This window comes from Echinops telfairi, unplaced genomic scaffold (genome assembly GCF_000313985.2).
Source record: "Echinops telfairi isolate 266 unplaced genomic scaffold, ASM31398v2 ScPeMD7_7421;HRSCAF=8459, whole genome shotgun sequence".
Lineage (NCBI taxonomy): Eukaryota > Metazoa > Chordata > Mammalia > Afrosoricida > Tenrecidae > Echinops > Echinops telfairi.
Genome location: NW_022111321.1, coordinates 13,425,803 through 13,446,564, shown reverse-complemented (window position 1 = coordinate 13,446,564; position 20,762 = coordinate 13,425,803). Strand labels below are relative to the sequence as shown.

Sequence of the window (20,762 nt, the reverse complement as noted above, 5' to 3'; positions counted from 1 at the left end):
GCGCGCCGCCCGCCGGTCCCCGGGACGCCCGCCCGCCCCCTGCAGCCTGCGGTGCAGCCGCTGGCCACCGGAGGGGGCGAGAAGCGTCAACCTGTGGCTTGTCCCGTCTCCGTTTATGGACTCGCAGCCCCGCCGGGAAGGGCAGCAGGCACACGCGCTCGGAAAGTTCAGCATGCAGGAAGTTTGCGGGGAGCTCGGCGAGTAGCTCGGCGTCCAGGGCCATCTCTGGGCGAACGCAGGCGGCCAGCGCGCGGCGAGGCGTCGGTCCCGGGTGCGGAGCCCGGCTTTTTCTGGGAGCGAAGCTGTCCCTGGGCCGCTGATCCCAATGCACCGGCTCGGCCTCCTCGACATCCTAGTCTGCCTAAACTTGTGCAGCTTTGGGGGCACTTTGGCAACTCCGCAGAGCGCATCCATCAAAGCCTTGCGCAACGCCAACCTCAGACGAGATGGTAAGAGATTCAGATTTTACTTCTTAAAAGCACTCGTTTGTGGTGGCAATTGGTGTCCCCTGTCCCTTCCCGCCTACACACACACTCACCCACTCACACACACTCACCCACTCACACACGCCCCCACAGACTATACTTACAATCTCGGCCTGAATGCATTGTCCAGGGAGAGGGGTCACAAGCCTATCCCATTCCTCAGAGTCCCTTCCTCTGGAATGCGAACGAGGGGTGTGGGGTTCTTGCTGTGGGGGCAGGTCTGGTCCCAAGACTCAGCTTGCACCCTAGAAACGTCATTTGGGGGGCCAGTAAACTCTGATCAGGAATGAGGTAGGTGCTTCATCCTGGAGTTGCAAGTTGCTTGTTGCGTCGCCCCTTGGTCAGGCAGGCGCTTAACGCCATGGACTTGAAACCCCAGGAAAGTCAGGGCTTGCTTATGTGATAGCTGGGAAGACTTCAAAGTGACCGTCTCTCAGTGATTGATATTTCCATTCATTATCATCATGTTGGTGTGGGCAGGGGGCATGATGCTGTTGAGTTCACAGCTGTATCAGGGGGGGAGAGTCAGTTTAGTTGCCTTGAGATGGCAGCATTTTACCCTTTCAGCCCCTAGGATGACTTTCCCATTGAAGTTCAGGCTGGCTCCGGAACTAGGAGTCCAGGAGAAGGGGCTGGGGGTGGCTCCTTACCACAGGGGACTCGCACTTCAGTTGGTAGTTTCCTTGCACAGAAGAGTTTCCAACGGTTTGCAAGGAGCAAAGCTCTCCAAATAGCTATCCCAAGCCAGATCCCAGCAGACTTGTTTATTTTCCTTCACTTGGGAGGACACCTGGGTCATTAGGTCCCAGAGATCTAATGGAATGTATTTGCTTTCTGGGGCCTCCACCAAGCATTGAAGTTGATTTATACAATTTCTAAGGACAGCCGATGTTTCCGGGCTTTGCAACTGTTTCTGCCTTCTACCTGAACTGACCTATCATTTCTTTGTGGTTGTTGATTTTCTTTCTTCATCAGTATCTTTATGTCCATCTACTTCCTGAGAGTTGTAACACATTGCTCCTTGGTGAATGCAAGCCTGTTATGATTTGGCTGTTTGGGTAAGCAATATGGGATTGTCTTACTCAGAGAACTCCCGGAAGCCAGCTCATTCCTTTGTCCATTTCTCATTAGGTATGCCTTGAATTTGAAGTACAAAAACTTGGAACTTTAAGAGAAAAAACATATGTTTCTGATAACATTTGTGTTTTTTGAGTGTGTTCAAGTCACCTGAAGTAGGCTAGATGTGTGGACGGGGGAGAGGGAATATAACCATGTCTAGTCATAAGACCTCTTCTATTTACAGCCTTGTTTTCCACACAGTGCTTTTCTGTAAGATAGTCCAACAGCCGATTGGTGAATCACCACCGACCTCAGTTAGATGGTGCAGGCTTTTCTGTTTGTTCTTTGCTCAGCTTTTTAAGGGTTTAGGCAGAGGACCAAACTTTAATTAGACTTGTTTCATTTGTTAATACTTCCACCTGGTAGGATCAATGGAGTATTAGTTTTTAGATTTGCTCATATTTGTACTTCAGCTACATGATAGAACTGTGTAATCTATCATTTGCATGACTTTATAACCATAATTTTGTAATCCGTATCCTCCAAAGTGTCAGGTAGAAGAAGTCCCGGACAGAATGTAACCACTGCCCAAGATTCTTACTAAAACTAAGTCATAAAGTTTGGAAGATGGTACTTTTGCTTGGAAGAGAACATACTGATGTTAGAGTTTTCATTGTTAATACTTTTCATAGGTCTAGTATGTGGGAATGCTTTATCCCGATTTAAAACACTACCCTGAATATTTTATTTCTTCAAATTTCAGCTGAGAGTATTTTGCAGCTCCTTTAAGAGTACACACCCATATTTTGAGTGGTTCAGATGTCTTGATGGCAGTTGGATTCATGAACAAGACTGGAAGAGACAAACAATGCTATAGGAGATGTGTTGTATAATGAGTAGAAAACAAGTAAACACTCACAATTGCTTGTTACTTGGGGAACTTTTTCAAATGACAGCACTTTTAAAATATGATATACATCATGTATTCTCAATGTAGGTAACTTTGTGCTCCAGGGGGTAAAAGTTGGTCCTGGGGGGAAGGGATGAAAATCCATAGCTATTATAATCAGTTTTGTTCCTTCAAAAGAACAAAGCATATAAACTGATATGCAGCCTACCTATGCTATTAATATTTAATGATTTTTAAATATATAAATAGACTCCTAAGAAGAGCAAGATGATGATAATGAAAAAAAGGAAAGGCTGAGAAACATTGACATTGAGCTTTGGTGAGAGTCTAAGAATGAAGGAGTCTATGGGAAAAAATATGGTTTGGAAAAGTTTGGTGGCAGTAGGTGAGCTGACAGAGAAAAGATAATAACCTTTTGTTCAGATGCCAAACATTCTCAACTTATTTTTCCCAATTAAACTTTTGTTCAGATGCCAAACATTCTCAACTTATTTTTCCCAATTGCCCTAAAGGTGCTTTGACCAAGACATTATTTTTGCACCTTTGAAGCTGAATCAGGTGAGACATATGCTTGGGGCAGACATGGGCATGGGAATATAATCAGGAAAAAATAGAGGTGATAAGAGTTTCCAAACATTAATTTAGGATCATTAGGAAATCTAGCTCTCAGATTAAAAGCAGTAAATAATCAAAGGACAACAAAAGAATGACATAATCCTTGAACAGAAATGAACATAATCCTATGGAAACCAATAGGAGGTGGTGGTGTTATTGTCACTGTGGAGACATGCCCCTTGATGCTGATTCTGCTAGTTGACGCCAAAAAAGGAACAACAAAAGGCGGCCTCTTGCCCCTCAGATGGAATTGTGCCCCAGGGATGTTTGTGTAATTGTATCATAGGGGTCCCCAGACCTTCTTAGTCCCCCACTCCCACCCCTGTGGCATTACTGGCTAGGGAGGAACTACCAACCTTCCGTTTCGTCGTTTTGTTTAGAACTCCCAACCTTCAGGAAAGGACAAATCATTTGTACCACTCACAGCTCCTGCCCACCAGATACAAAGCCTTGTTTTAAAGTCTATCTGTGCTTAATTGCACAAGACCATGGGAGTCGCTAAGAAATGGAAAGGCAGTAATGCTAGGGTTGCTAAATGATCATCTGTGTCTACACTTCATAAGAGACTGGTTTGCTGCTGTCTGCTGACTTTCCAGAGTTCTCAATCACAATTCTTGTAATGGATGTCCGCCCTTCCCAGCACCTGCAGCATTCCCAAAGGGGGTGAATTCTGTCCCCTTCTCCAGGGAAAATATAGAGTCTACAGATTAAAAGGATTGAATCATAGCATTTTCTATATCTCAGTGGATTGTTCATATTTCTTTCTCTCAAATATGTTGTTTATTATTGTTGCTTGAACTGATTTGTTTTTATAACTCATTCTTAACCTGCTTCCTGGCACACACAATGTTAATTTAAAATTAGCATCCAAATATTCTATTTTAATGCCTGTGCAATAGGCACTTTTGTAATAACAAGTGTCCACAACTGGTGCAGCTCAGAATGTGCATCAAGAATTGTAAAGGTAGCAATTAACTGACAGTATCATTTACTTATTTTTAAATCGAACTAGATAGAACTTCCTGCTAAGGGGGTTAAGAATACAGATGCACTTCTCTCTTTTTGGTGAATGTTTTGTTGCTTTTTAAAAGGACAGGTGTTGTTGTTAACCAACTCTGAATCTAGTTAGTCTGTTTGGTTTATAGGCCAGTCCTGGAACCATGCTTACATTATCATTATCTGGTGGTAGACCTGCAGTTTGCATAATTGTGATGGCTGAGATATTAAAGCAGTCAAGTTTGTTTCCTCAGTAGTGGGGCTTTCTTTTGTTATCATCGAAGACAGCACATGGACTGCTACAAAGATCAGAGCTTAACGAGAAAGCAACAGGATGGCATACAATATAAACAAATTATTTTTAAAGTATCTGCAAGCTAAGAGTCAGATTAGTGTCTACGTCTTATGTTCTGTGTTTATATTTTCTGTTAACTCTAAGGGTATTAAGGCCTTGTAATCTTATAAAGGGAAATGGTGATTACATATTTGTGGCTTTGACTTGCCCCAAGAGGTTATATTATCTAATAAAGCTGCTTTTAAAGAGTCAGCCTTAGGAAGTTATACGAGTTATACTCTGTAGGAGAAGATTCCATCTAATATATGCAAAGTTTTATTGTTTCAAGACAATACAGTGGGATGATAGAGCAGTGCCCACAGAGACACTGGTCTCAGTGACCTGTGGTAATTACGAGTGCTGTCATGCTTGAATCTGGGCATCTGTGGTTTCAGAACCTGTCATTCTGAGAGCCTGAGAATATGTTTTTGTGTCCGTTCTTGGGAGATGAGTCATAATGCAAATCACGTTCCCCTGGTACTTAGTCTTGGACTTTCTCCGCTGAAATGATTGGATTAGTATACCAAAGCCGCTCTTGAACACCTCAACAAGAATGCTATAGAAAAATAGGAAAATTCTTGAGACAAACCAGGTGTAGAGTGATTCCAACTCTTTTATATTAAGTCCTTTAGATAAGACATTGTCTTACCCAAGGATCAACAAGGTTTTAGGGTGGAACTTAATGTCTGAATTGTTTTTGCTGGGTGTTGTTCAGTTCATTTCAATCAGTGATCCCATCAAAGTAGAAGTACCTCATCTGGTTTACTACCCTCTTCTAAGGAAGTTTGCCAGGTCTTTGTTCCATGGCACCAATGGGCAGATTCAAACCACTGCACCACCAGGGCTTCTATCTCCTCTCTTAAGGCCATCTCTTGAGCCATTTTTTAGTTGATAGGAATAATCTTCTGGAGGGAAATAGAGGGAAAATGATGTGCAAATGGTTCTTTTCTCTGCACACTGTTGGTTATCTCTAGCTATAATTTACGTACCAATTATTTATTGCATCTCTAATATCTGACAGATTTTATGCTAGATCCGACAAGTTTTGTTTCTTCTTGGCGCAATCGGTAATGTCAACAAATGAGTAGCCAGTTTTATTGTGTAACTCTTGTCTTTCAAGTGTACGCTGCAGAGCCCCAGTTCCCCAGAAGCACCTTATATGTCAGTGTGGAGATGATGAAGAAGCTGAGAGAGTGTATCACCATCCTTTCACAGAACAACTCCACATGTATGCTCACATTTCTGGTTCCCATGTATCAGCTCACTGTACATTTTTTATTTGAAAATGCACACACAATGTTTACCATAGTTTTAAAAAGTGGGAGCACCGCACTGCAGAACACCTAATGGAGGAATTGCACCAGGGATAACGGAACTCACAAGGAGCACCCAGTATGGTTTTGAGAGGTTCAAAAAGGGTTCCCATGAGGAAATGATGCCTAAGCTCGGGAATAAAAGATGAGTAGGCGTTCAGAGGTTAGAGGAAAATGATTAAAAATGAGGAAGAAGAAGTTAGAGGAAAGAGGTGGATGTAGTCCAAGGAAGGAGTAGATGTAGAAGAAAACGAGGACATCCAAAAGCGAATGTCCACCCATGAAAAGCATAAATGTCATCCTAAGGCAGTTGGGCATTATTCTGAGTGTAGTGGAGTCCCTGAAACTTGCAAAATGGAGAGACCGTGGGTTCTGTGTTTGAATACTGTGTGCCTATGTTCCTAAGAAAGTAGCCAGGTCATTGCAATGATTGGGGCACTTCATCTGACACCCCAGTCACTCTGAGACATGAACACAAAATGAACAATATCATGGTAGAACCCACAAGACCACTTTAGAATACTGAAAAGCAAGGGCATTCCTTTAGGACTAAGGTCAGCCTAATCCAAGCCATGATATTTTCAATTTCCTTCTATGCATGAGAAAGCTGGACAGTAAAAAGGGAAATGGAAGAAGGATCAATGGTATTTGAACTGTGGTGCTGGCAAAGAATATTGAAAATACCATGAACCTCTGAGAGGATACACATCTGTCTTGGAAGAGAGCAGTCCCTGAAGGACATCATGCTTGGAAAAGTGGAGGGCCAGAGAAAGAGAGGAAGACACAAAACAGAATAGATGGACCCAATGGTTCCAACAATGGGCTCAGGCATTGGACCAACTGGAAGGATGGCCTGGGCCTGGGCAATGTGTTGTTCTGTTGTGTATAGGGTCGCTATGGGTCAGAACTCTCTCTATGGCGCCTAACAACAACAGCAACAACAACAATATCATGGCTGGCTTTCAAAATTCAAAACCTCCAAATAGGAGGTGCCCAAGACCCCATAACATCACACAGTTCCCCTCCTCTGTGTGAATTATTTTGTTAATCGTATATGAAGTTCAGTACAAAACCCAAACCAAACTCATTGCAAGTGTGCTACTTCCGAGTGAAAGCAACCCCATAGAACAGTGTAGAATGGTTCCTTGGGATTTCCAAGACTGTAAAACTGTACAGAAGTAGACTGGCTAATCCTTTTCACCACAGATGAGATGAGTTCAAACCACCCACCTTCCAGTGAGTTGCCCAGTACTTAAGCCATTGTGTTAACAAGGCTTCTCTTGATTTCAGTAGGGTATTGTCTATGGTGGAAGTAACACATTATAGTGTTCAACAATATTTTATATTAGTTCACATAATAATGTGTAATAGCTAGCTTTATGTCAACTTAGCTGGTCCAAAATACTCAAGACGGCCTAGCCATTTGTGTGACAGGCCGTTGTTAGGTGCCATCAAGTTGGTTATGACCTATTGCAACTTTTTAACAAAACCCTACTGCACCATCCTCACAATTGTTCCCATGCCTGAGCCTATTGTGACAGCCATTACATAAAGCCATCTGCTCAAAGCCCTTCCTCTTTTTCACTGCCTCTCCACTTTACCAAACATAATGTCCTTCTCCAAGGACCGATTTCACCTTACATGTCCAAAGTATGTAAGACAGGATCTCCCCACCCTTGCCTCTAAGCAGCACTCTGGACACCCTTCTTCCAAGACAGGTCAGTTTGTCCTTTTAGCAGACTATAGTAACTTCAATATTCTTCACCAGGAACAGGATTCAAATGCATCAATTCTTCCTAAATCATCTTTATTCCCTATACAACTTTCACATGCATGTGAAGCAATGAAAAATATCATGGCATGGATCGGGTGTACCTTAGTCCTCAGATTAACATGCTTGCTTTTCAATATTCTAAAGAGGTCTTGAGCAGATTTACCTAATGCAATGTGCTTTTTTAAAAATCTCTTGACTGATTCTTCTATGAGTGTTGATTGTGGATCCAAGCAAAGTAAAATCATGAAAGCTTCAAGCTTGTCTCCATTTGTCATGATAATTCCTATTAGTACAGTTGTGAGGATTTGGGTCTTGTGTACATTGGGTTGTATTCTGTACTGAAGACTGCAACCCTAGATCTTCATCAATATGTGCTTCAAATCCTTCTCATGTTCAGTAAGCAAGGTTGTGTAATTTGTATCCTGAAGGTTGTTGATAATCTTTTCTCCAATCCTGATGCCACATTCTTCTTCCTATAATCCAGCTTGTCTGATGATTTCCGGAGCATACAAACTAAATAAATATGGTGAGTGGCTATAATCCTGTCGACACCCATCCTGATATTAAAGCATGCAGTTTTCTTTTGTTCTGTTGGCACAACTACCTCCTGATCCGTGTACAAGTTCTGCATGAGCACAATGAAGTGTTCTGGAATTCCATTCTTCTCAAAGCCAGCCATAGTTTGTTATGATCTACAGACAGTGGAAAGCCTGGAGCCTTGATCTTGACTAATGCTTGTGTGATCTAACATGATGTTGTCAGTTCCATGGGGATCTACTGTGAGCAGCCAAGCAGTTGTAGGAAGATTAGGGTGGAGTGCAACCCTTTATTCAGGTCATAGCCCTAATGATGTGTCCCCGGGGTGGGGTGGGGAGGCATGGACACCTTCATATGTAAATATATGCTGTAGAGAGCGGCTTCATTTCTTGCGGGTTTGTATCCTGCATCTGACTCTTCAACATCTGTTCTTAGGACTTGAGCCAACTGCATGGCTTATTTCCTGCTGACCCTGGGTGTCATCAAAGCCTAACATTTGACCTGCTATCTGACTTGTAGACCTTGGATTCCTCTGTCTCTGTATCCACCAGATGTGATTTTCCTGCTTCAACTTCCTGTGTCCTGGCTCATCAGCCACAACAGATACACAAGTCAGGGAAAGCCTCCAGCTGAATAGAGGATCCACGTACTTGACCTGAACTTGACTTACCCACTTCTATATTTGTGTGAGCCACTTGCTTGATTTTTATTTCTTTCATTATAGACATTTGTAAGCATCCCTGGTTTTGCCTTGCTAACCCAACTTAACACATTCAGCATGTCAGAATTAATGCAGTTTAAAAGGAAGTATTTTTGTATTAATTTTTATGGGCAGGATAATTTCAACAAAATGCTACCAGAGGATAATATTTAATAACAAAAAGGAAAGAATCCAAGATAAATGCTACAGCAAAAAAATGTTCTGCCTCCCAATATAGTATTTTTGGACGCAAATCAGGTCACATATAGAAAGAAATCCTTTCTTCAAGTAATTTTTCAGACAAAAGATACCTTGTTTTTATAAGCATTGATGATGCATTTAAGGATATTTCTGCCCCCTCCTCTACATCTCTTAGCTTTGATATTGACAGACCAATACTGCTTATTTTTATGATCTGTGTTGTATGCAGTTTGGTGATTTTTGTCAGTTTTAATTAGACAAAACAGAATTTAGTTATTCAGCAATCTCAGCTATGTAATATGAAACGTTGTGAACTAATAAATGCATGAAAATTGCACTTAAAAGCCAAAATAAGTGTCATAACGTATATAAATGAGCTCATAAAGCTCTTGTGGTAGACACTGAAAGACCATTTTTCTTTACATATGATTTCACTATACTTGTTTATGGGGTTTCCATACCAAAGCAGAATAAGGGGCTGGCATCACAGTGGAGATGTGGACGGGTGTCAGTTCTTCAAACTCAGCATTGGGGAGCGACAACTAGTAATTTTCCTCCCTCCTGATACAGTGCCAGACAAGGACAAGCACTCAAGCAACCCAATCCAGCCCAGCTGGCTCCCGTCTCTTACTCAACAGGGGAAAAGCAGCCCTGGCCTACGTCCATGTGCCATTTGGGAATTACTATATTACAGGCCTGTAAAGCTGCTGATTGTTAATATTGATGCCCATGAGTCATAAAGGAAAGTTACATCGTATATTTGATAGGCTTACCAGACTCATAAGTCATTAACCAGTCATACTAGCTGAATTGCACACACATTTGAACAAGAAAATCGACAAAGCCAATAATGACAGTTCTGTGGGAAAGAACTGTCGCAATCTGGATGATAATCTATTATTTTCATTGTTCTAACTATCATTCTTCCCCCTTAAAAATGACGTGTTGTCAGTACTAACCCTTATTCTGGCAGCACTTGTGACTGGAGACCCGGCTGCACAGTGTTCAAACTCTGACCAGTCCACGTGGAGGGGAGCTCCGATTGCACAGTGCTTGAGCGCCCCGGTGCTAACTGAGAGTTCAATGGTTCAAACTCACTAGCTGCTCCCAAGAAAGAGATGTAGCAGTCTCACTCCGTGAAGACCACAGTCTTGGAAATCTAAGGGGACAGTTCTACTCCGTCCTGTCGGGCTGCTCCGAGTCAGAAGAAACTCAGTGACAGTGGCTGTTTTCCACTCCTTTGTTTTAGGAAAGAAAACGGAGCCAGTTGATAGCTAGAGATTATTCGATTTTAAAAAATGCATCTAGATACAATCCCATCTGGAAACAGGACTGCCTTTGTTATATTAGTGAGGAAAAATCAGTGTAGTGTGTGTTTTAAACCTGTCATCCCTCATATTTAGGATCAGAAAGGAGCAGTGTAGGGATTGAAACAAGAAACTATATATGGGGGAACATAGATACAGTGTTACCCAAACATGCCAAGGAACCAAGAAATGTGCTGAGAAAAGGGCTTTCTTTGAAAGCGAATGCCTTTCCCTGTAGCTGACTCCCTGCATTCTGATTTCTAAGTGATACGGTACATTTCTATGTGGTAAAGTGTCCGACTTGTGGCATTCTGTTATAACAACACTACCTAATGAAGGCAGTAACTAATAGATTTGTGTTCATCAAGAGAATGGTCTCATCTTGGATAGTTTTATTTTTTTATCATTGCTTTGGATTAAGAATTATTAACTTCGAAGAAAGCACAGAAGACACAAATACCACATTAGCATAATTCATCTAGAAAAGATAAATAATAGGTTGGATTGGTTCCAAGTGTCAGCTGAAAATTTCATCAAAGGACCACATAGTAAATATTTTAAGCATTGTCAGCCATAAGGTATCTGATGTAACTACTCAAGCTTGCCCTTGTAGCATGAACACAGCCATGGAGAATGTGTGAATAAATGGCATGGTTATGTTCCAGTAAATGTTAATTTACAAAAAACAGGTGGTAGGCCAGGAGGGTGTCAGTTTCCAGCTGCTAAATTAGAGAATCTAGACATTCTTAGGTTCAAATAATGGGCTGATCTTATCAAGATGAAATTCAACCCAAATGCTAATACTACTGCTCTTTTGTTAGAAAATGGAAACAGCTGCATAATTATACAGCGGATAACTCGGGTAGATATAGGGAGTTATGCATGTAGGTATGTAGGTAGAGATGATAGTAGACGATAGATAGATAGACAGACAGATAGATAGACAGACAGATTCTTGTTGGTGGTTGCAATTGAGTTGGCTCTGACATTCTAGGATGTCTACATCTATATCCATCCCTACATTTATCCCTGAACTAGTTGAATTGAGCACAATTTATTCTTCAGCAAATGTGATCATTCTTTAAAAGAGTAGACTATACCAGCAGCAAGAGCAAAGGTGTAGACTTGGTGTCAAGCTTTGATCCTACAAGAGAATTAAGAAGGCAGAAACATTTTTGTTTTTAGCAGAAATACTCCTGCATGAGATAGGTCGCCAGTATGGGAGTGGGTCATATTTTTGTCTCTCTTCTGTGCAGGATATCATAATTGTCTGATTTGTTTAGTCCCATAACCCATAAATCCATAGTTTACTACTCAACTGTCTTCAGTCTTTTCTTTTTTATTGCCTCTGCCCACTCAGCCAACAAGTGCATCCAAGTTTCCTCGTGCTCTTACCCACCTTCTTTATCACCATATACACTTTTTCAGTGCTGCCATGGTTCATGGCCTCTGTTTCCTATTGGGAACAATCTCTAGCACTCAACTGGACTGATCCGAGTGAGGTTCTTCTGATTGGTACTCTCCTTTTAGAATCCGCCTTTCTCTCCCTGACTCTGTCTTGACACCGCTTTGCCTTAACTAGCCCTAAATCAGAAGTTTGAAAGGGTGGTGGAAATAAACCCAGAACAAATGCCGTAGTCAGTATAGACTATTTAAAGAAGAGTAATTTAGAGAAATCTTTAAAAGAATATTTTAAATCATTTTTTGGAACTACTATTAATCATTATAGAGGAAGAAAATATTTGAAAAAGTAATGAATCCTATCTAGTATCCTGGTGATTAAAAAAAAGAAGATAATTTAAACAAAATTAATGTTATGTTATAAGTTACTAAATTTTACAGTGGGAATATAATGTGGGAACACACATATGTGTGTATAGAGAGACGGTCATATGTGTGTCTTTAATGTTGTAATGCTGAAAACTCAGGAAAAGAGGAGAAAAGTTAAATTTGAATTGTGATGTTTGCAAAAAAGATTGACTATATCATGGACTGAGAGAACAAAGAAGTCTATCTTGGAAGAAGTATAGCTAAACAGGGGAATGCTGCTTAGAAGTGAGGGTGCCGAGATGTGAACTCACATATCCTCAACAACCATTAATCCAGTTACTGTCTCTGTAGATTGACCTATGCTGGGTTTCATATAGGGAAAACAAACAAACAAATAAACAAACCCAGCAGCAATAACAAAGTAAAACAGAGCAAAACCTCAATAAGAAAGAGCAGATAATATTAAAAACCAGAACAACAGGAATTAAGTCAAAAGAGACATCAAATGGTAATGTGCTAAATTTTAAGTTACCTGCATCTGCAACAATCATTTTCCTATATGTTCTGCATACTAGCAACACGATTCACATCGCTGGTCTATGGTCAGAGAGGATTCACCAGAGGTTCAATCCACATGAAGTTCCCCTTCACTTTAAAAAAGAAGAAGGAAAACGAACAACTTTAGAGTGACTTAAAAGAGATAAAATAATAACATATTACATTCTAACCTAACTACTTCTGTCCTAATCGACTTTATTACAATACTCTCTGTCTGATGACATGGCTATTCTCATCCCTCAACTACCAAGGTCACAGGGATGACCTTGGTAGTTGAGGTTTAATCCCTGTGTTGACCCTGACAATGGATTTTTAGACTTCCACTGTCATCTATAGCCTTCTGAGAACTGTGTGTTCACAATTTAAACTTTGATACCAACTTTGGATTTAGATTTTATTATTGACAATCCTTGGATCACACAGACTGGTCTGCTTCTTCCGTGTAGACTTAGTTGATGCCTAACTTAGAGGGCTGCTTCTTTGAAGACAAGCTTTCAAGAGCCCAGATGATATTCTTTCAGGAAGCTCTTGGTTTCTTTGCCATTGCACCCATATCTTCAGTAATCTCCCCAATGATGTCGAGCATCAAACAAGGTCATGTAATAAGATCTAATTGTTCTTATTGGGGCTAAAATTAAGAGCAAGTCCAAAGTACAATCATATATCCTTGCTTTATGTATGTCTCTGGTTCACTTAAACATGTCATTGTCATTTATGTTAGAGAACATTAACAATTATCCTCCAGGGGCATAAGGCAATTCTATTGATAGTGCCATTATTTTAGCCAATGGTATAGAATTGAAAACACCATTGAGAAAAATAACTTATACCAGTTTATGCCAGCTGCGAATCACATACATGAATTGTTGACTTGTACAGATTAAACTGTTAAGTGACTGGGTTCGGTCTACACAAACATTAGAGGTTGGTGACAGGGAAAATCTTTTAAAAATATTCATTGAATGAATTATTCAATAGATGCTCAGACTAATTAATCAGATGTAGATAGGAGAATTTCATCACTGTATGACACTTTCTCTGTTGACTCAGACCCTCTCCAGGTTGAATTGATCACTTCTTTATCACATATTTCTATATTAATCAGTGACACTTAGGAAAAGAGCAATATATGTTTTCTCGGTTTATCCTATGACCAGTGAGTCTATGCTGACTACAGCAAACCTATAAATCAGGGCAGAGCTGCTGACCTGGATTTCCAAGATTATGTAACTCTTTACAGGCGGAGAAAGACCCATCTTTCTCCTGAAGAGCCACTGGTGGTTTCAAACGCCTTGTGGTGTGCAGCCCAATGCATTACCACTACACCAATATGCAAGAGCTGTTTACAGATCCATTTATAGGGCTGTCTAGAGAGAGAGAACATGTTTTTACTATATGTGTCTTACCAGGTAAAGAAAGCATGTTCCTATCGAATGGAATACTGGTATAAAGATCTGATATATGCTAACATGAGCATAATGACTATATTTGATATATGTGAGCATTCTTTTTGTTCCATTGGCATGGAAAACAAGCTTGATAAGTTTTGAGGAATCATAAAATTAACAATTAGTGTCTTATTTTCATAACTCATCCTTAGACTCCTGGTAACGTAGTGGTTACCCATTGGGCTGCTAAGCACAAGGTCAGCATTTGGAACCACCAGCCATCTGTCAGAGAACTATGAAGCGTTGTCCTCTCTTAATTAGTCTCAGAAACCCACAGGGGGTAGCTCCACCCTGTCCTATTGGGTTCCTATGAGTCAGTATTCATTGGATGGGAATGAGGACTTTTTTGGTGGTGGTGTTTTGTTGTTGTTTTTGTTTTACGTATCCCTCTTACACAGGTTATAAGCAAGTTAGAGAAAGGGTGCTAAAACTCAAAATGTAGAATGCCTTTCAGCTTTTCCTCACGATTTTCTGGATGGCTGTTATATCATTTAACAGATTAGGGATTATATAAGAGGAAAAGCAGATAAAAGAAAATCACAGAGATAGAAACTTAATTTTTAAGACACTCTAATCTTTAAGTGGTTGTCAAAAAATCTATGTTGTGAAGTATAGATGCAAGGAATCAAGAGAGAGAGAAAATTGTTAGCATAAAATATATATATTTAGTGAAACTAATCCATGATGTGTTATCATGTTTTTAAAGTTACATATATTATTGTGGGTGTAAGAAAATAATTCCTGATGTTTTTCTAATAATTTTAACTAGTTTACGTGCTATACTCTGTTGTAAACAGGAGTCTATTTTAAAGAATACTAGTTATATTTTGAAAAATACTATATTGAGAGTCTCAAGATTAGAATTTTAGACATGTTCAGGTTAATTTTGGACAGATGCCAAAAAAATGTGGAGATTTTCAGTTTTCTCAAATAAATGAACCAAGCCCAAACGAAGAAACACACATGGTGATTGGAATCGAATTGTTTGTGGCAGCTCTGCCAGTGTTGTTATTTGAACATTTTGACATAACATGTCTCCCTCAGAGAAGGATTAAAAGAAAAGGGTTAAAAAAAAACAACTAAACTAAAACTTTAAAAAACCCTTCAGGTTCAGCAGTTGTTTTGTTTTGGTTTTGGTTTTTTTCCGGTTCCGTGTTTTATAGTATACCCATTTTTTTACATCTCATAAACTGGAATCCCTACACCATAATATCACTTAAGCTCACTTCTTGACTATGTTCCTGTTTCTATTTCTCTTTTTTTGCTATCTCTTTTGAATTTCATCCTTCAATACATTTTGACCTTTTGATCTCATATGGTTGACTGTTCTAAGGTGTATAGACCTCACTAGTGTTATTGTTCCTTTTATACACCTGTCTGGCCAAAAATGGAGCCATGAGGGTAAATAAATTCAGTTTCAGACCTGAAGGGTCACCAAGGGCCATAGTCTTCGGGGTACCACCAAGAGCCATAGTCTTCGGGATCTCTATTTGACCAGTCAGCCTGCTACTTTTTTTATGATTTTGAGGGTTTCGCCCCTAGCTTTCCCCCCACACTTTTAAGGTGTTTGTAATGGGAAACCTCTCAGAGTACTGGGTAGTGCTAGCAGGATACCGTCGCATGATGAAAGAGTACAAGCAAAGAAAGCACAATGTCACTTAGAGATCAGCAAGGAATACCGAAACCAAAGTCACTGCCATTGAATCACCTTTGACCTACAGAATGGCCTCTGTGAGCGTCAGAGACTGTAACTCTATGGGAGTAGAAAGCCTCACTTTTCTCCTTCTCAGCTGGATGGTGATTTCAAACTGCTCGCTTTGCAGTTAATGGCCCAACATGTAACCAGAATGCCATTAAGGCTCGTGCAACAAGGAACAGAAGTGGAAAATAGAGAATGACCTTCCACTAGAGTCCAAAGAAAGGCAGCGTTCTTCTAGAGTTGGGGCCCTAAATTTCTTGGGGGTGCAATAGCTAAACTTTGAGATGCCAATGGGAACCAGGCCAGATTTTCCATAGTAGAAAGACCATGTGTTCTCCCTCTGTAAAAATCAGAGCTTAGAAACCGCTTTGGGGCAGTTCTCTGGGGTCCCAGGAGAAGAAACCCGTTTAACAGGACCTAATAATAACATGACAGGCCTCCTAAACTATGAGAAAATAAATTTCTGATTATTACCCACTTGTGTTATTTCTTCTATAGCAGCACTAAGAAATGAAGGCATAACCTATTGTTTTTATGTATTTAGGAACCACATAAAAAAGTAAAATTAATTTTAATAATATAGGAGGGGCTTCTATTATCTTTCAATTCAATTTTCCACAAATGTGTGGAACCCCTGTGATTTCACCAAACCAAACATATTAAAATACTATAATTCCCCTACTTAATAAAAATGGTTAAATAGTGAGGTTCTCTAACATTCTTTTTATTAGAATAAGACCTCATATGTACTTTATATCCTATTTCATATTAGACATTCAACATTTCAAATACTCAGTAGCCACATGGGTAAAAACTCAAAAAGTAAGTCCGTTGTGATCAAATTAATTCCAACTCACAGCAACCCTATATGATAGAACAGAACCACTGCATAGTGTTTCCAAGATTATAAATCTTTAAGGGAATAGACAGCCTGATCTTTCTCCTGAGACAGGGCTAATGGTTTCAAATGACCAACCTTGTGGTAAGCACGTCAATACTTACCCCACTGTACCATTACAAAACTGGAATTTTTTTTTTATTTTGATAATACTGTATAAGAAAAATGATTTACTTATACAAACACAAGTTATTATTCTATTTCTAATAGTCAAATATTTAATTTATGAAAATATTTCTAATCTCTTTCTTTCAATATGTTAAATACATTGTATCACTTTTTGGTTGATTTAACCCATCATTCAGATGTTTTCTGTCGTTTATATTTGTTACTTTAATATTAATACTTTGTTGGTAGGTGCAATTAAATCTATATTCCTGCTCAAAGGGATCCTAAACACACTGCCCAGTCCTGCACAGTCTGCATCATTATTTTTATATTTGAGCCCATTGTTGCAGGCACTTTGTCAGCCCATCTCGTTGAGTCTGCCTCCTCTTTTTCACTGACTGCCACCTGCCTGAGTATAATGCCCTTTCCCAGGGCTTGATCTCTCCTGAAAGGAAGTCCAAAGGGAGTGAGATGAAAGCTAGCCATCCTCTCTTCTAAGCCGCACTCTGGCTCTACTGCTTCCAAGACGGATCTTTTGTTCTCCTGACAATCTATAATTTGATGCACCCTAATTTGATGCACACAATTTGCTGCACCAAGTCTTTTGCCGTCTTCCTTATCCATTGTCCAACCTTCATATGCATATGCGATGATTGAAAATACGATGACTTGAGTCAAGTGCACGTTGTCTTCAAATCGACATCCTTTCTGTTCAAGACACACCAAAGTCCTCAAAGTGACATCTTTACTCGTCAGCATTTTGAAGAGGTCATGCACAGCAGATTTGCCTAATAAGTTGCCCGATGCATGGTTTGCAATGTGTTGTTTAATTCTTGACTGCTGCTTCCATGAGTGAAAAAGAAGCCTTGAGTATCAGTAGACTATTAATATATATGGGCAGGTTGATGGTCCTGCTTATCTTTATTATTCTGCTCTCTAATAACCTTGCAGTCATCCAAACGACTCAGCTTTTATGCCAGGTGCAAAGTTCCTGATACGCTTCTGATGAAAAGACGAGCTGGTTCATCATTGCTCTGTCATCAATGGGAAGAGCCGTATTTCACCAGCACTGTTAGTCGTTTTCATTTACAACATCATTTGACTAAGGCAATAAAGAATTTACGTTTATCACTTGACTAATTTTTTTAAATGCACCTTTTCTGTTTGATCTGTAAAATATTTGTGAAAAAAGAACTTTTTCTATTATATTACATATTTATAATACATTTTCACTAGATAACGCTTATGACCTTGTATTTAGAGCTTTTTTTTTTTTTAGGGGAAATTGTTATTCTACATCTTAAGAATTCAGGTGTATACCATTTATAATATGGGGTAGAATTTAAAATTTATTAATAAAATTATTATACTGATATATGGATATTAGTATATGGATATATAGTTGTTAGATTATATAAAATTTTACTTGATACAAAAACATTGTTGTATGGATATACAATAGCCCTACTTTGCCATATTTCTCCCAAGCCCTCCATCAGTTCCTTGTTGGCATGGTTCATTAGTATGCTTATAACTTGGCCCAGCAAAATCATTCTATCATGTAAAATGTCCAGTAAGGCTCTTCTGTTTATCCTTACCTGTCTGAACATAGATCATTGGATTGTGTTTTCATGAGAGGCAGGTATACAATGGTGCTCTGTGATAATGTTATTGCTACAAAGCTCATTTGGTTTCATGTTGGAAGATTCAACCTATTGCCTATTTTATATAAACTACTTTGATGTCTCGTCACACAAAGGGCCATAACAGAGTGTAACTAGTTTTCAAAATAGCCACTCATGGTCAGAGAGACTTGTTCTAAAGTAGAGATTGCTTCTTAAGCTCAGCGTCTCTTTAGCAACTCTATATGTCAGGACACAGCTTGACTGTATTGTTGTTGAAACACTTTTCATTTCTTAGTCAAGACATGAGTTTGAAAAACAACCATTTTAAAAACATAGCTGACGATTTACTTTTCTCATTTGGCTCCAACTGAAATTTTAACACTTGTTTTTATTTGCTTAGGTTCTGTCTTTCCCTAGAAAGCACGTCCTGGAAGGATGCTCCCCCTCCGTTATTTCCCAGTGTGCCCAGCACCCCTAGAATAGCACCGGAGGCATAGGAGGTGTCCCATAAATCTGTTCTGGATGACGGACTGAATCATGTCTTAAAGTGCTGAGGAGAAACCTGAACTTCTGACAGGAAGAAAGTGTCTCAAGGTAGCACAGGGGGACACAATTGGAAACTCATAAAGGTGAAACTGCAGGACCCCTACATTTCTCAGTACTGTTCAAGACTTTATTATCTCATTACATATCCAAATGCAGAATTATTTTTCTTAAGGGTATACCAAAATCTATAAGCATCAGATTTTCAGAGTCTGGATTATTCCCTCCTGTTAAAGGACTAATTTCACCATTTAAGGAGATGCTATCATGTATGTGTGCATACATATTAGATAAATAGATAGATAGATGATAGATAGATAGATATAGATATAGCTAGGTGGTATATATGCACACTATATATTTATGTATAAGCTATATATACATATATAATACTAAAATGTATATTTACCTTTTAACGTTTTTGAACTTAGATGTACATAGGAGCATTCAGAATTTACAGTTTTCTTTTTTTGTTGTGTTTTGTTTTCCTTATAATTGTCTCTTCTACTTGTGTTTACCTGCGAGTTAAAACACTCCACCAAATGAAGAAATTAATGCACCAGGGGTCCTTTTACTCCCCAAACTGGGTTACCTAACATGGTCGGTCATCCTATAAAGCTTAGTTTAGAGAACTACTCACATACTGATCAACTGGTAACCATATTGTTCACAGTTTTTCTCAGGTTAATTCCCTTATACACAGGTCTGCTCCATCAGTAAAATATAAATATCTCAAGGGTCTTTTGTATTTATCTGATCCCAAATGTATACTTTCCAGATACATATTATATAGTAAAATGGTGTTATTAAATGTTGTGCACAATGAAATATTAGTTTAAAGATAAATCTTTTAAAATAAATACTTAATTGTGTGCTTTAATAAAACTTGATAATAAAAATTTATTTTAAAAAATAATCATTAGAGAGTAGGGATGAGTGAGACAACTCAAATATTGTGCAAGGAATCAGATATAAGTCTAAAAGTTCTGGAGGGTCCCATATATAAACTTCCTCACAAGTATCTTTAAGTTTTCTCTATTTTGAAAAAAAAAAGGAAATATAAATAGTAATTCATGGATGGTGTTCATGTAAGGAAGGTTACAAAAATTACTGGTATGAAAATTTGTCTCTTTAAGACCATAGTCTTGTAAGACAGTGAAGTTAATTGCAGTTCATAAAGTTAAAGATACAAAAAGAAACTAATTCACAACCCTAATAACTCATCTATCCTGAAACCCACAGACTTAAATAGTGTTAGGCTACATAATACAAGGTCCCAGATAGATGGAGAGAAAATGTATACCAAAATTCAGATTCCCAAAAAAAGGGTCAGTTTTACTGGACTGAGCATGACTTATTGTGGAAACACCTGACTATTGCTCTAAAATATCCTTTGAATTTGGAACTGAAGTCACTCCGGAGGTCACATTTCAGCTAAAACAATGTACTGTCTTAGAAAATGTACAGTATCACCTATGAGCACTGTGCCTCCTTACACAATCAATTATATAGACCAAATGATTCACATTTACCCTAAAGCAAAGGTGAGAATGTAATGAAGGGCAAGGCAGTTAGATTTATGGAAATAGAACACAGAATGAAAGAAAAAAGAAAGAATTCTGACACGTGAAAAAGTGTACTCATTTTGTATACACATGATTAGATGGGAGCCTAAGTTCTTTCACCTAAAACATCATAAAATATTATCACAAAAAGAAAGAAAAGGCATTTGATCCTCACAAGAACTTTATCATTGGAATGCACATTTATATTTAAGGTAAAAGAAAATACAAACACACATTAATGTATGCTTGTTTTTAAGATTGCACTGTAAAATTCCCCATTTTGACAAACATTTAAACTTAATTCATTATTGTTTCAA

At 39.0% G+C, this 20,762-nt stretch overlaps 1 protein-coding gene across 2 annotated transcripts in view; it reads left to right on the top strand.

Annotated features, from left to right (window-relative positions):
* Window positions 1-296: 296 nt before the first annotated feature.
* PDGFD (platelet derived growth factor D) overlaps window positions 297-20,762 on the top strand; it is a 294,001-nt gene continuing 273,535 nt past the window's right edge. For both annotated transcript variants that reach the window (XM_004709000.2, XM_004708999.2), the window contains exon 1: window positions 297-449. In XM_004709000.2, coding sequence (XP_004709057.1) covers window positions 326-449 — 124 coding nt within the window. In that variant the 5' untranslated portion in view covers window positions 297-325. The remainder of the gene's footprint in view (window positions 450-20,762) is intronic.